The 16,848-nt window shown below is 47.0% G+C and overlaps 1 protein-coding gene across 2 annotated transcripts in view; it reads right to left on the bottom strand.

Annotated features, from left to right (window-relative positions):
• RAB11FIP3 (RAB11 family interacting protein 3) overlaps positions 1 to 16,848 on the bottom strand; it is an 80,585-nt gene that overhangs the window by 42,754 nt on the left and 20,983 nt on the right. For both annotated transcript variants that reach the window (XM_075059324.1, XM_075059326.1), the window contains exon 2: positions 15,599 to 15,692. In XM_075059324.1, coding sequence (XP_074915425.1) covers positions 15,599 to 15,692 — 94 coding nt within the window. The remainder of the gene's footprint in view (positions 1 to 15,598; positions 15,693 to 16,848) is intronic.

Below are 16,848 nucleotides of genomic sequence, written 5' to 3' on the forward strand. Positions count from 1 at the left end.
CATCTCCAGTGCTGCTGGTGGCACCCCACGGCAGCCCCGGGAACTGCAGAGCACCCCGAAGGCAGCGGAGCCAAGAACAGGCTGCTGCCTTCTGCTTATTCCCGTATTATTTCTTTTCCTCCCCCTCCAAGGAGACACACAAAGGCTTCCTGCTTTTCTACAGACACAGATAAAGATATTTATTCCACTCATTTCTTCCAAAGGGACTTGAAAAGGGAGGATTTACAGTCGAGTGAAGGCTTCCAGTTCCCTTTGGAAGCAGGGGTATGAAGCATGGGCAGACAATGCACAAACAGCTCCCCAACATCAGCTGCCTCCTGTACAGCTCATGCCCAAACTGAGTGCTCCTTGGAGCCTTCCCAGCCCTTCGGGTGTTTCTTGGTGTAGGGGTGAACGCGAGACTGGTTGCTCCATCTGCCTGCAGAGCACCCAGCCCAAAGAGGGAGGTCTCTGTGCAGGCAGGGTTTATTTTTACAGCAAGCTCCACTGTAAAAAGCAAGGAAAGACCATCTGAGAAGTCACCTGCACCCTTGCTGGTGGCATGGCCAGTAGAAGCCATGCCCAGGAGACAGCACTCCATGCTTCCACCTCCCCACGCTCCACATCAGAGAGCGAAGACAAACACCACCACAAACAAAGGTTGACTTTTTCTGCTCGATTCATTCCCTCCCCCTCTGAAAAAGCCATATGGTGCTTTGTGTTTAGGGAGAGTTGCCATGGAGAGCTTGCCTGCAAGTCTTCCAGCACAATAGGCTGCATTAAGCTTTCAAATTCCACTCCAAAAGAGCCAAAAAACCCAAGAGACCTTTGTGCCCAAACTGGAACTCCCCACGTGAAGACCACCATACCCCAAGGTGCAGAAAGAGACCTGTGGTGAGAGCCAGAGGGCTCTGCTAGCTTCCCCCCCCCGCCCCACCGCACCATTAACAGCACACCATCAGCAGTAGCGCCATACAACCCTGCTTCAGCAGCACACGGTGAGCACAAATGCTCAAATTGCCTCTGCTCTCCACCTTGGACCTCAAAGCCAAATTCCAGTTGACGCCCTACTCTCCTTCACATCCCTTTTCCCAAGCTCCTTTCACCATAAAGCATACTTTCATCTCTTACACCCATTCCTGATTTCACCTGACATCTTCCTTCTCCTCTTTGATGGCTGATGTGGTCAGCACACTCGGGAGTCACCTCTTTCCTACACTGCTCAAAATCACAGCTTTTGCTGTCCCTTTCCAAGGCAGGCCTGACTGCACTCATTCCTTGCACCTCGGTGTCCACAACCAGCTTCTCCTGTGGTTTCAGCTCTATCCATCACTCTTACTGCTAGTCCCATTACAACCACACTCAGCCAAAAATCTCGAAGCTAAAAATCAGGCTCCAAGGGACCCTACAGGGAATCTTACTGCCCAACAATCTCCCTGCAAAGAGGCTATAAGTTATATGCTAGGTCTTTTTCCCAAATTAATTGCACTAATTTATTTGACCAGAATACATGGGCGGGGTACCAGGCATCTGGATAAAGCTTCAGTTGAATTATTGCAGCAGCACTGTTTTACCAGGGTAATGTGGCTGATGTAGAATTTACACAAGTAATTGTAACCAGTAAGACCAGGCACAGGTACTATATCATCCAGTGAAGCTAAGGTGGTTTTGGAAAAAAAGAAAAAAAAAAGATATAAAAAGCAGATTAAGTCTATTATGAGGCACCTGCAACATCCCTTTGACACCTTTTCCTATCCCTGCCTTGAAGCTTCCTGTTGCCCAGCATGTGCTCATTCAAACCCCACTGAGAAGACCGCCTTCCAAGCTCATCACACTGACCACATCACTTCGGAGACGGGAGATTTGCCTTCATACAAGCTCTACTGTAAGTCCATCAGCACAGCACTTTCTCCCCCCCCCCCCCCCCCCATTTGATTTTCTGCTTTCCCCAGTGCTGCCCTGCTTCTTGCTGGCTTATGGCTATGCACTACATCCTGCACCTTCTTCTATTCTTACGATGTCCTGATTCCTCCCATTGTTTCAAAAAAAAAAATCATTGTCCAAACACTGCTATGTAAAGCTTCTGACAAGGACCATCTCTGTCCAAACACGTCGATGTGCTCAAGAGTATTTGCTCTTGTCTTATGCAGACTGCAAGCCAAGGGCAACCTCCCTCTGGTATCTGTCAAGCCTCTAGAGCCACTGGTCAACTCCAAAGAGCAGCACTGCCAACAGCAGAGACCGAGCCAGCTGCACAGAGATTTCTCCTGGACGTACAGCATCCGTGCAGCTAGAGGACAAGCAGGACAGGTCCTGGACTCTTCATGGGGGTGAACGCATGCTGAGCTCCGAGATGCACCTTCCACCATCCTGTTGTGCTGACAGGAGAATCGCTATGCTTCAAAAGGGCTTGGACATGCAATAGTAACTTGGGTTTTTCAAGAAACGCAACAGAGCATAGAGCTACAGGAACAGAAGTCCCGGGGTACAGAAGGCTCCTGAAATAGATTCTAAAAACTGCTTTCAGAAGACAGGATTTCAGTGAAAAGGCACCTTGAGCGAAGAGCTGTGGGTACAGTAGTGACACACAGGTCAGAAACAGAGCCAGTTTTATCGGCTTCATATAGGAATGACCTAGAAAAACAGAGCCTTTCAGAAGTATTTAAGTCATCTGCCAACACACACTGTACATACTGCTGCAAGCCACAGAGCCACAAACTCAAACTGATTCCAACAGTATGGATTATGTGCAGCTAACAGACCTGAATTATTCAATGCAGGAATAAGGCTAGGAACCTGCATGAATGGCACAAAACAAAACAGACCCCAAAAAAAGGCAAGACGAAGTTATGGTTGGCTTAAGAGAGGACAACTGATATAAACCCAACTCCCCTACTGGGCACACTGCTTGGAAACAAGGTGGCAAAAAAGACACATAGCCAAGTATTAAAAAGTTACAGGCATTTAGAAGGATTTTGCATCCAGAGCAAAGAGACAGAGAGGAAGCCACTGTCCAGTATTTCCAGAAACAGCTCAGGGTCTTGTGCTTTCACTGAAGATCAAGCACCCATGTGTTGTTAGTTCCTGAAGGGTAAAGCTAGCACCAGTCCAACCACCCACCCTTTTGCTTTCCATAAGTGATCCAGGAGTACATTTGTAAACTGATATTCACACACAAAGTGGTAGCACTGATCAGAGCTGGAAAGAGCAGCTTTCTGCTATCTGCTTTTCCTGTAGCTCAACCTGCTGACTCCTCCAGAGACAACGAGCCAGGAGCACTTACTGAAGACTATAATTTTACAACCAAAAATTACACAACAGAATAACTGAGTGGCAAGCTCAGGCTCCCAGGGAGGTAGTGTCAGAATTAAGGTTGCTTACACAACCCTCATCCAAGTCCCTCTCAGCTAACGCGCTTCAGCAGTCCTTCATTTCCTGAGTATCATTGCTCGTGGATTGGTACTTATCACATATTCCTTTTGATCCTCTTCATACAGTGCAGGCCCTCAAGGTTTGTTTAGACATACCGTCTAAAGACATAATAAAAAGAATTAACTTTATGGTATCTGAGCACTTTGGAAGCGTAAATCTAGCTGCCTTTGCTTGTCTCAGAGACCAGGTGAGCATTGCTGCCTCCACTGCAGTGATGGACCAGAGACAGGAAGCCACCACTAACACACGTGGGATTTGGTATTGAGTTTAACAGATGGGTCCTTGTTTTTAATTCTCAGCAATTTGAGCTGTCTTTTCAGGGTGTGCTACTCATCAAGAGCAGCTCAAATTTCTCCAGACTTGTGTCAGCCTGGAACAAAGGCTCACTGCTGGAGGTGTGGAAAACAAGGAGCAGGCTTGTGGCCACCAGCAAGTGGTTCAGAGCTACTTCGTGACGTACCAGCAGAAAAGGCAGAGAGACTGAGACTCCAAAATAGCACAAGCTGCCCTGGTGAGGAGACCTCCTGATGTCCTCCATCTCCTTCACTCTAGCTTCTACTTTCAGCAACTCTGTATTTCAGCCAACAAAGCTGGGTTTTCAGCCAACAGCTTTATTCCCTGTTCTGTGAAGAGACTGAGGCAGGACCTCTTGAAAAAGTGCATGCAACTGTGCAAACAACAGAACATCCTAACTTAACTTCCCAGAGCACACTCAATGTAGTTGCAACCTTCAGGACATCCAGCGGCTGGTCTCTTGTCAAGCGTTTGAGTACACTGAAGTAGAAACTCTTCTAGATGCTCCACATCAGCCTGATTCGGGCAGGAGCACACAGAAGACAAGTGGCACCTCCTAGATAAGATGGCCCCGCAAGCAAAATAAAATTAAAGAGAACCCTAGCTCAGGAGCCTGGATGCACCAGAGCTTTTGACATACCAGATAACATAGGCAGAAACAAAGCAGCTTCTCAGCCTGCTCATTACAGGCCACTCACATCAGCTGGGGCACTGCCTGGATGGCACCATCCCACCACAAAGCATTTCAGCTTTCCACACCGGCTCCAGCCCAAAGCTCCCACACAGAGAAATCAAGATAGCAGTTAAAACCAGTTCAATCCTCCCCAGCTCATAGCTTCCAATCCTGTGCCTGCGAAATGCTTGCAATGTACTTACCTTCAAGCATAGCTAAACAGCATTATTGATGCAATGCCTGTGTGAATCTAGGCACAGCTGGCCTGCAGAAGAACCCACGGACTGGATGCGAGCATTAAAACAAGCCCTTTCAACACCTACGGCACTTGCAAATCGTAACATGCAGACATTAGTATTTGTCATTCAGCATTTGCGGGTCTTACTTGCCATTTCTGTCCCCCTGCTAGCCGCCCTACAAGCTGAGGACAACTAATACAAAGCTGATGCTAAAAGCCTTTTCAAAGCAATCACTGAGCCCTGGCAAGTGATTTGGATCAGAACCACCAACCTGCCTTTGATCTACCTGCCACATGATCTATGGGTGAACTGCAAGGCCGGTCAACAAATGTACAGACACCTTCTACTCCAGCAAAGGCTCTGACTTCAAAAGGTAAGTGGCAAAACCACTAGTAAAAACTAAATACGGTTATTTATAAAGTGGGCAAGTCTGAGATCAGAGGCTAGGTCCCAACCAGAACTCGGCCTGAGTTTGGAAGGAAATTGGGAAAAGAAAATACGCAAGAGGAGACATTAAACTACACGTGCAGGAAGAATTCTTCCCAATGTGTCATTTCACAGTTCTGAGCCACCTCTTAGAAGTGATGGTTGTGTTGCTCAAGAATGTCCTGTCTGTTACAGTGAGTGTCAAGCAGCCAGTTTGCCTTCCTGATGCTGGCCACAGTAGAGCACTCTGGAGTCCCTGTCCTCCAAAGTCCCTTGAAAGCTATGCAGATTAACAGGAAAATGCTCCTGAAGGCTCACATGATTAAATATCCTTCCCTGTTTCTCCTCTTAACTCTCAACACTGCCAAAAAATCCCTTCTAAAATGAGCCAAATTGTGTCCCACGCATCACTGAAGCGAGAGGGGAGCTGTACTTTTTAAAGTGCTTTTGCTCCAACTGGCTTCTGTAGAAGAAACATTGCCTGAAGAAAAACAAAGTAATGGAGGAGAGTCCTGTAAGATTGGGTTTTAATCCTTTTTCCAGTATAAGATTCCCCAAAGCGAGGAGGACAGTGTCAGAGACATCACACAGGTTGACAGCCCTTCCTTCCTGCCGTTATTGAGACAACACAAATAAATGAGTGCCTTAATGCAGCACTCCAAAACCACAAACTACGCAATGCAGGCACCAGCAGGGATCATCAGCGCTTCATTCAAAGCTGACTCAATTACTAGGAATACAAACATTTATTAAAACTCACTTGGACAGTTTTCAAAGGTTTTGGTAACATTTTATCGGCTAGAAGAGAATCCACTGCCATTAGTTGTGCCTGACCACTCTCTTGCAGATGGTAGGAGGACAGCCGAGGAACACGACTGTATCAGAAGCATTAGACCTCTTCAGTCTGGAGCATGAGATCTCTGAGAAGGGAACCAAGAGGCTGAGAGGTTACAAACATGATGTTGCCCAGTTTCTACCACCTCAACAAGAACATTTTTATTAGAAGTTGCCACATTACCTCTGCTGACCTCTTTGTAACCATTGACTGCATTAATAAAACTACCTGCAAAACAAAACAGGCTTCAAAAAGAAGCAAGTGGAGAAGCAATGGGAGAATGCGAGTCGCTGACTCGGTACAGCTCTGCTCTCAAAGTTGCAAGAGCAGCACAGGAGCAAAACCACCCTTCTGTGCATGCATTGAGCTGCAACAGGTGACAGAAGTCCTTTGTGCCATCCTGTGACTCTCTAATCAGTGAATTCTGCACTGGTCACCTCGTTAGCAGGAGTCTTTCCTATTGGAAGGAGAAATAAGCTGCCTAGTGGCTAGACGGATTTATAGGAGCAGTCAGACTTGGATGCACTTGGAAAAGATGATCATCAAGGAGAAAGACATCTGAGGGACACATGCACCACCCCAGGAAGAGATGTGGTTTGGTACAGGCAGAATAGGATTGAGATGAAGAAGTGAGCTGTGGTTAGACAGAACACTGGGGAAAGGTTTCTCTCAATGTGAGGGATGCCCACCAGAGCCAGCCCATCTGCTGCCCCTACCCATCACAGCCCAGCCCAGTGGCTCTGCAATTAGGATCAATTTCTCAGCAAAGCCACATCACACACAGCCTCTCCTGTCTAAGAGCGAGACCAGGAAACACTCAGAAGAAACAAGCTTTTGCCACATCAATCTGTCAAGGCGTCACAAGGGTACACTCACCACAGTCACAAGCCTCCAGGCCACAACAGAGCTGAGCAGGGCTCTTGGAGGAGCAAAAGTCATAGGTGAGTAATTTTCCCTTCATTAATAACACCAGATTGACTGGATTCCTAACGAGAAATGGTCTGACAGCTCTGGCTTGACTGCTGGTGCAGAGGCAGGACGATGGGCTACTTTCCTTTACCTAAGCTTGGGAAGCCAAGCCTACCTGATCTCTGGCCAGACATTTCTGGTGAGGATGAAGGAGACATTCCCCACCTTCCTGGGTTGAGCTGAGCATTACTAATCCTTTACTCTGGAGCTAACACCCAAACCTGAGAAATCAAAACAGGCAGGACCGAAACCTCCACCACAACCCATCTGGAGCCACCAGCCCAGCCTCCACCCACGCGCTCCCCAAACCACAGGCTAGCCCAGTCTCCCAGAAGTCCTAGCAGCAACAGATGTGGAACAAAACAGCATACTCCCAACACAGAAAATAAAACATATGATGGAGAAATACTGAGGCAGCAGATGGATGATGAGAAAAGCCTATTTTCTAACAGACGTTGCCTTTGTTTTCTTTTTAGTCATCATCTCCGTAGAAGAGAGTGTGCGAAGAATTGCTCCAAGGCTCTAATAAAACACTGCTCTCTATTTTTATATTGACCATGTCCCCAACAAAACAGGTAGTCCCTGCAGTGTTTTTTCTTCTCCTCTGCCAGAGAAATTAGTTTCCTTTCGGGCATCAAACTTAGGCCTTTCATTTGCAATTTAAACTCACCCCAGCTTGCCTTTATCAGGCTTGGGTTATGGTCTGAGGGTCTAAGAAGCCACCACAAGTTTCCTTTACTTTACTTCATTAGGACACATGGAAGTCCTTCTACTCTGATTTGCAAGAGATCTGGCTACACAGTAATGCTTTCCCCTCACAAGGAATTGTGTACAAATGGTGATACTCTGGGCATTTAATCACAGGTCAGCTGCTTGCCACAGTAAGCAAGGGGCAGCTTTGCAGTGCTATGAACTAGATTTCCCTCGGACTGCATGTGTATTTTGGACCTGCAGCCTGTTACACTCCATGACGGTGACCAGACGCAGGAAGATTTCTCTGGCACATACTTCAAAATAGTCATAAAGAAAGAATTCTCAAAATAGGAGAGATGCTTGTGCCAATCTCCCATTCCCCGTGCCCCTGAGGGCTGCTGAGCCTTAGCAGCAGTTTTACGGCAGCGCATTTGAGTAATTCCCCGCTGTTCTCATCCCAGAGCTGCGAGGAGGCCTACGGACACAGTTTCTCCAACACTTCTGCGCTTCTCCCGAAAGTAGGTCAATGCAGTATGTCATCTGCCAGGCTGCTTTTGGGAAGCCGCACTCCCTGCTCAGGCATGGCGCACATGGAGCAGGCCAGCCTCGTCCCTGATGTAACCCTTCACCCAGCTGCCAAGTTACAAAAATGAATAAACCCAATTGTTTACGTAAATTAAAAGAGAAATGCAAACCAAAAAAAGCCATGATGAGCCAGAAGTGCCCCCCCCCATCAGTATCCAAGTGCTTTTCCTAGCATATTACAGCAGAAATAAATAGTGACTTGAAAGAGCTTGAGGGCGATGTGGGCTGTGCAGTTCTGCTCACCGCTGCTCCAGAGCTCGGCAGCAGGACAGGTTTCACAGCTGAGGAGCATCTCCTCACTCCCTGCCACTCCAACCACTGCTCCTGCTTTGGAGGGGAACAAGCAGTTACCACTGCTCATCCAAATCTCCCTGCTTACGCTAAGGCAGGGAAAGTTTGTAGTCAGAGTTAACCTTGCTGAATCCTGGCAGCTGCACGGCTGGAGATAAATAGTTTTGCAGGCGGTGTTTTTGTTCCTGGTTTTGCTTTTAAGAAGTAAATATCCTTCCTTCCAGCTGAGCCAGTTTGGAGTTATCCTTTCCAGTGTGAAAGTTTTCCAAAACAGAGGATAGGCGTGTGCCTCGGGAGTGCCATGCACTGACCTCCCATCTCTCCGCTCCTCACCTTCCAGCCACGCAGCCTGTAGTTTGCTCAGCAGCAGCAATGCAGGAGCCACGGTGGGGCTACAAGTGGCTATTAAAAACGAGCGTGGAGAACCAAACTACATTTGCAAAGGTAGGTGTCCAAGTGGTACAGCTGTCCCCTTTTTTCAAGAGGTGTGATAACAAAGGATTTGGCAACAGGCATCTGAGGAGGCAGCGTCTTTGAGGCTGGGCTAGCAGCTGCACACACTGTGCAGCATTTTGGGGCTCCTGGGAGAAGGCTGACTTTTCTTCTCCGGAGACATAGCATAATGTGGGCTGGAAGAAGAGAGCAAACACCCCAGTGTCACCTGCCCAGAGGCTTTCTCCTGTGTCCTCCCCTTACCTAGGAACAGCCTCTAGGGCTGAAAGTTCTCAGTTCTCCATCTGTTTGTGCCTTCATGCAGAGGACCTCCATCCCACCCTTATTCCCCTCATGCCCTGAGCACCAGCCTTTCACAGGAAAGTGCCTCTGCACCCCCATATACACCTTACCCCCTCCTGTTAGAGATGCCTCTGCAGGAGAAGGACGGAGAGAGACCTCAGGCCATTTTGACCACAGGGGACCACCAAAGCAGCTTGCCTCCATCACAGACTAGCATATACACTCCTAATTCCCCCCATTCTCTGAGAGCAGGGGGAGTTACACTGACTCAATAGACAACTCTCATACATTTTCATAGGCAGGCCCAGCAGTTTCCAAGATAACTGTTTAAGCACCACTATTTCAAGAAAAAAAACAAGTTCAGTACTTCCAGGAAAGGCTTGGCTGCTTCTGTCCCTAGCGGAAGGGGTCACAGATGACAAGCATGTGGACTCCAAACTTAACAAGCACAATAATGGTGCTACAAGCGTCCCTCTGCACTACAGGGATGAGGAGAACTCTGATCTACAAAGAACAGCACTACAAAGAACAGCAGGGGGAATTTTTTTTTGTCCCAAGTACACACATAAATTTTAAAACGACATTTAAGTCTTCACTCCTTTCAGCAGCAGAATTAATACTCATCTTCATAAACTCCTTATCCCAACAAGCAGTACATATAGTACATACATATATATATATGCCAGTACATACATATACATATGCCAGTGCAGAGCAAGATGCAATGCAAAAAAATGCAGAAAACATAATCAGAGCAATTTTGATTTTATTCTTGCTCATGAATCAATCTTGATTTCCCATTCATGGCAGCCCCTGTTCCCTGAATGACAGCTGTACACAAAGAGGCATCTGTCCTACCTTCAGCCATCAAATGAGCTGTCTCCCTAATCGGTGATGGTTTAGCCAGGGTTAGGAACAGGCAAGATCAGCGGGAAAGTCTTCACTGCAGCAGTGCTGCATGAATAAAGAGATCAGCAGATCTGATGAGAACGTAGGAAGTGCTCATACCAGTGCCAGATACTCACCGAGTTTAGTCAAACATGCACACAAGCTCTCCTTCCATCTGCTAAGCTTCAGTGAAGACTTTCCTTTTAAAAAGCAAACGCCTTGAATATTAAATTGGGCCTGGGTACCCCCACTAAGAAAGTGTGCTTAGATGACAGCAGTAGCCTGTTGCAAACACTACCATATTTCCAACATCAGTCTGGAAGAGAGACCACTGAAGATGCACACAAACACATCCTCAGAAATAATTACTAGATTGGGAGTGTGTAAGGGAATGTAAGATTTGGCTTCTGGAATTATCCCCATGCAAGGAAAGCTTTCATTTTGCATAGCAAAAGCCATCTGCAATGCAGATCCTACAGAGGGGAAAAAAATACTATACACAAACCAAACAGTGGTTTACGTTACCAGACAGAGCCAGATATCCAACACGCTCCGCACCTTCAAATGCTCTGCAGAGCCAAAGCAGATCCGTGTCACCAGGGCAGCAGCCAGCCTGGCTCTCCAGAAATTAATTCAGAGCCACCACGTGCTGTCTAGCAGACTCATATAAGCACTAAGTGGTTCATGGGCACCCAGAGCCGTGATCTCAGAGATGTTGTCTAAGCACTATCAGATCCAGAGGCGTCTCCGAGTCGCCAGGTCAGCAAGTAAGCAGTGCAGCTGCAGGAGTGGGGAACATTGCTGCTCCCCTTGCAGCAAGGCTACAGAGCACGACTTGCACATGGTGTGAGCAATGCAGGGATAATTACTCTGATCTGGTTTTGAGACTTGATGTGCAGTTCCCTCTCTTGGCTGTAAGCTTTTAAGATGTAACGCTCCCAGCCTTTATCCAGGGGGAGGGCTGTGTATGTGCTTTTCTTTCAGGAAATTCCCAAACTGGTGTTCAGCTATCAGGAGCACACCAACCATTTTGGGACATGAAATGCCAGCTGCAGAAACTGCAGCCTCTGCTCTGAGGATACACCCATTGAAATCCTCCCAGGGCTGCTCTCAGGAACTGAGTGATGCAGCCCCACAAAGACTCTGACCAACTCGAGTTCACGCTGCTGCCAGTTCCAATTAGCAACGGCACAGCGCTTTTACACAGGCTCTTTGCAGCAGCCTGCCCGCGTACTGCCAAAGCAACCCTGCCAGCCCAGCCAAAGCCCTGACCACAGGCCAGCCCTTTATTTGCTGTTCAGCACCCTGCCCCGCACCCGCCCCAGCCCTGCCTTGCTCCACGCTTTTCCCTTCAGCCTGTCATTTGGAAACCTATCAAATGCCTTTGGTTAGCTGAACACACTCCTCCTGCTAAATGCCTCTTATTCAGCCCCACAGGGGTTGCCTCTTATAAAACTTATTCAGTAAGTTACCTCTTACTCAACCCCACTGAGCCGCAGCTCATTCATCACAGCGGCCGACGCCTGAACCAGCCCCCCCAAAGTTGGCGCTGCCAGGGGTCTCCCCCAGTCTTGCCCCCCGGCTCGTTCCTGCCAGCAGCCTGCCGTCCCTGCAAACAGGAACTCTGTTAGAGCTTGCAGGTTTGGGTGTTGGCTCTGGAGCTGGATTTTCCATCTTCCCAAATCCAAAGAGCTTTTAGTTGAAGCATTTGAAAAAAGATTTGTCTATTTCCATCCTCAGGCCCTCCCCTGAGCTCATGAACACATCTATTTCTCAGTGGATGCACTGTCTTGCTCTCGATGCACAGGGGCCCCTTTGTTCAGGGATCAGAAACCAATGCAGAAGGGATGGACAAGGCCACGAGCTCCAGGAATGCACCTTCCCGTGCCTGACACAGCAGTGATTTGAACTGATGCCAACAGCAATCCCCCCACATCCAGTGGAGTACCTGCAAAGAGCCCACTCCCAGTGGGCTTTTCTTTGGAAGACAGATGTTACAGATGTTTCAGCTCAGAGCATGTGCGTGAATTACACGACTTGTTCATTAGCGCTTTTGAGTTCGAGTAAGAGCACTGGTCTGCTACAAAGATGAGACAGGAAACATGTCCTACTGGATGCTGAGAGGCCTCTCTAGAAAAAACAAGTGTCTGAGGCTTAAAAAGTTTTTAAATATCCTGACAAAGAAAGAAATCTGCCTGTGAGCACAACCCCTGTTGTTTGTTTGCATCCAGCTGTGGCTGATACTACCCATACTTTGTGCTTGCTAACTCCTCTCCAGCAGTTCCTGCATCCAACATGCAGCAGACTAGAGTTGCTCCTTGGTCCAGGCACCTTGGTTCAAATTACAGACACCATCTCACTACCCCTTGTCCCATGGTCAGCCTTTGCCATACCAATAGACAGAGACCTTACTCCCAGTCCAAGTTTTCTAAGTGGCTTGCATACAGTCCCTCATACCTCTTTCTCACACAGAAGATCCCCCAGGAGCTGTAACTTCTAAGCATGATGAATGCAGCAGTCACGCTGGCTCCCTCCCCATTTCTTTTCCCCTGCAGACTTGAAAGATGTCCCATTGGATCTCACTGATGGTAGCCAGGTGCACCAGGTTTTCCTCTGGGTATGGATTTCCCAGGCATTACACACCTTATCCGGCTTCTTTAAGCATGCTCTATAACATACTCTCCTCCAAATCAATATCATTACTGCCTCCACTACATTATCAGCTTCTCAAGTTTTACAATACAAGGCCATAAAATTCTACTTTTCAGAGTTATTTATCATCTCTGACTCGCTGTCTGTTCCACAGTTCCCCCCCTCTGCTTTGCTTTTTACACTTTGCAGGACTGGCCAGTCGTCCAGGCACCATTAACACAAACTTTAAAAGCAGGCAAACTGTACGCTTCATGGAGCAGGGGGAGGACGAGGGTGTCCCAGCAGACACACCACCCCATAAGCAAGAAGGGCTGGGACACAACAGGTTGCAAGGAGCCAAATCTGTCCTAGCAGCATCTCTGAGCCTGCCTCCCCATGCCCAGGCAGTCCCCCATGGTCCCCATGCCAGCCTGCTCCTGATAAACGGCTCAGAGCCAGACCCAAGAACTGAGCCCAACCACCATAAGAGCCATGGGCTCACCACCTCCTGCAGAAGGGAGACCCTAGGGGCCCTCCAGACTCCACCACCCAAAGCACTCTAATGACAATCATATATACATGCAGCAGGCATTGATACATATATGAGGACCATATTTTCCTATTAAGTCTTCTCTTTGGGAAAGGTAGAAGATAAGGCAACCACAACAGGCTAAAGACTATCATTGAAGTCTCAAACCCAGCTTCTGTAGCATGCAAGTCACTTTGCTCTTTCCCCTCCATGATCAACATTACCTGGCCAGACAAAGATTACAGCAGCAAAGAGATCAGAATAGTTTCATGGCAGCGGAGAGGTGCCATTGTGGCCTTCAGTGCTGTCCAAGTGATTAAATGGTGCTTTGCTCCACACTGAAGGCAGAGGCAAGTTCAAGGAGACCTAGATCAGCATGTTCCTCAGCCAGTGGGAACCTACCTCAAACAGCTGGCACAGGAATAGGACCAAGGAGTTTAGTATCCTCCCTGGATGTAAAGGCCAACTGAACACAAAAGCAGTTGTAAGAAGAGCAGCTGACTGTGGAAGTTTTGCTAGTTTTGTAACTGCACCTTCAGTTTGCCAAGCTAGACCAGAAGAGCTCAAGTAAAATCACAGCTATTCTACAGAGAGTCTCCAAGAGAGGGGGTAGAGGGAAAGAAAAGTGGAGCATCTTCAGAAATAAACCCTTACCTACATTAAGACAGACACTGCAAGGTACAAGCTTACATCAGGTCTCACTTCAGTGACTGACCAAAGAACTACAGAGTACCAGGAAATGCAACAGAACTATCTCTGGCTAAAAATAGGCCCAGCTAATTAACAAAACCTTGTTAAAAGGGACACCCAGCAGCAAGCATAACCTCTTCTTCTTTACAAAGGGATGATCAATATTGTCTGTCTCAATAGCAGCAGCAAATCCTCAAAACCACTTCAATGTGAGCAACTGCTCAGCTGGTGAGACGCAAAGAAACTCTCTCAGTACCCTATCCTGCGTTTCTTTTATAACTGTTTAATGCCCTGCAGTGTTAGAGAGAGATCTGCCTTTCCTAGCCACTGTAATAAATACATATCAATTGCTTTCAAGTTTAATAAATAGAGATCCTAAAAGCTTTGTCTGGATCTGCTTTTTCCATTCAATTAATATAATACAATACCAGGGCAATGAATTATTGAAGAGAAATACAAGCCAGAGCTTTCACAAACACACTCTACTCCAATAGCAATTTATTACAAATTAATAGCATGCTGCATTTCCTCCTACATCAAGAACTGGGAATCAGCTACATTGTGAAACTATACCAGCCATGAAAATTTTGGAGCTGCCATAAACTGCTACAACCCTGAGCACAAATAAGCTGGGGGTGGGAACGGGGAGCAGAAGGAGGGATGGACAACCAACAGAAAAACAGAAGTCACTTCTGCTTTGAGGGTTTTCTACTCATGAAACAACATTGTTTGCGTAGGAATAATCAGTCTTTTCACATCTTTGCTTGTATCAGCGTTCAAAAGCATGCTCAGTGTGTAGGGCTGACAACCCAGTGCATGTTCATTGTTGCATGAAAGCAATGCTGAAGTTTAAAATAAGCATTGCTGTGAACAGAATTGATTAATGTCCTAGTATGGTAATTCATATTTGCACATTTAAAGTTATATCGGCTCAGCAGGAGGCTTCCAATATTTTTCACACCCTGCCCTTAACAACACGCTCGCCCCAAAATGACCCTCTAACACTCATATTGGAGATGAGCCCCAAACTGAAAAAACACCTTTTCTTCTGCAAAGAAGTTCAAATCCCAACCAGCCAGAAAGATAGTTCACATTTCACCAAGCTATTACTCTGGAAGTACTTGCAACAAGCCCATCAAGAGCAACATGGGGATTGTCACAGGCCTGTTTTGGGGGCATGTTTAAAGATTATGTACCAGTCAGTGAGTTCAAAGCTCTTGTTTAATGTGCTTCTTGCTAGAAATCATCTAAGCACGTTGATCCTCCAAACAGTTGGAGTGAATGCAAATGCATTAGTGCCCAGCGTCCGGAAGATGTTACACTCTGCAGCAGACAGACATCTCCAGCAGCGTGTCAGCCAAGAGTTACTCCTCCATTAGAGCGGCAAACTCCCACAAAACCATAGGTGAGAGCATGCACCAAACCAGAAGGGATTTTCCCCTCAATAGCTTTTCCATTTCCAACATACATTTAGGAAGGTAATTTCCTGATAAACAGGAAAACATGCAACCACCACCACAAATGCTGTACTACCTTTTTCAATTCTATTATTAAATGCACCCAACCTCTCCGCCTTCCTCTCTGCCCAACACAGAGTAGAAAACCAAACACAGTTTGCTTTCATGAAGTGACTTCTCAGCTCAGTTAACCCCTGTGGTGTTAAATTTGGTGTCTCCCTCTCTTCCCTTGAAGCACAGCAGCAAACTCACCTCCATTTTTGATAGCTCTGATCCCCCGATGGAAATCTTCGAAGCTGATGACTCCAAGTCCGCTCGGATCGAGGTACTTTGTTAGGTCCTTTACCTGTAACCACAAAAGCAGTGTTACCCATAGAGCCCTTTGGGTAGACAAGACAGTATCTTCCATCAGAGAAGCACCTTGTAACAAATTTTAGCTCCTTAGAAGAAAAAGATTTGGGCAGTGAATTTCTTAAACTGACATCAACCTGTGGCTGTTCTCCTTGAAGGGAACATAAGTAATCAGTATAGAAAGGTTAATTAGTACTTGGCTAGTGCTAGAACTATTGCTTAGTCTTGAAACATAGGTTAGGACAGTATTTCTTGCAACATGGTCCTTCTCCCCCAGGGATTTGTTTATTTTTATGTTTTTTAAAGAGGTCCTATCTTAATTGGGAAAAGTCAATAATAGACTGCCCAGTAGGAGGGCCCAGTTAAGAGGATTCAATGATAATGAACTGCTCCACGTTACAAATTTAGGCCATATAACTGAAACATTTTCACAATTACACAATGCCCAAGGGGGAAGGAATCATGTCAGCTAGTGAGGATTAGGATGTGGGTGCCAGAGCAGGCACACACATGGAGCAAGGGACACTTGTGACACCTGGTGAGGATGATGTGGGCTCTTCAAACAGAACAGGCTTCTGTTTGAGGGCAAAACCACAGTCATTCCTCATGGTTCAAACAAAGTCTTCGAAAAGGTGCATTTGGCTCCTTCCTTCCAGGCTGCCACAAGCCTGGCCCTCAGAAAACCCTTTACACCACTGATGCTTCTCAAGCTGAGAAAATCAGGTATTTTTTTCCTGCTTTAAAAAAAAATGCAGACCATCATTTTAAGAGATATTGAGGCACCTTTGTCTATTTTAGAGCCACACACTTCAGCTGAGAAACAAGCCCAGGAGGAAGCAGGGTCTAAGACATGAGAAAAGGAATTGCACAATTAGCTCCATACTCAATAGTTGCCCTTGCCCTCCCAAACACATTGAACTCTCCTCCTCCAGAGCTGACACACAGGAGGAAGTCTTCAGGCGATCTGCAGTGCTAGATTTGTTCAGCTCCCATGAGCACAATCAGTTGCCTTTTGACTCACTCGGGCAAGTTTTGGTTTGGGGAAAAAGATGGTGAATCACCAAACCTCTCCTTCTAGGGAAGGAAACCTTGCATCAAAGAAGAGACTTAACATCTGAGGGCGAGGAGGACAACTGAGCCCAACCATGGTG

The sequence above is a fragment of the Buteo buteo genome, chromosome 29, assembly GCF_964188355.1.
Source record: "Buteo buteo chromosome 29, bButBut1.hap1.1, whole genome shotgun sequence".
NCBI lineage: Eukaryota > Metazoa > Chordata > Aves > Accipitriformes > Accipitridae > Buteo > Buteo buteo.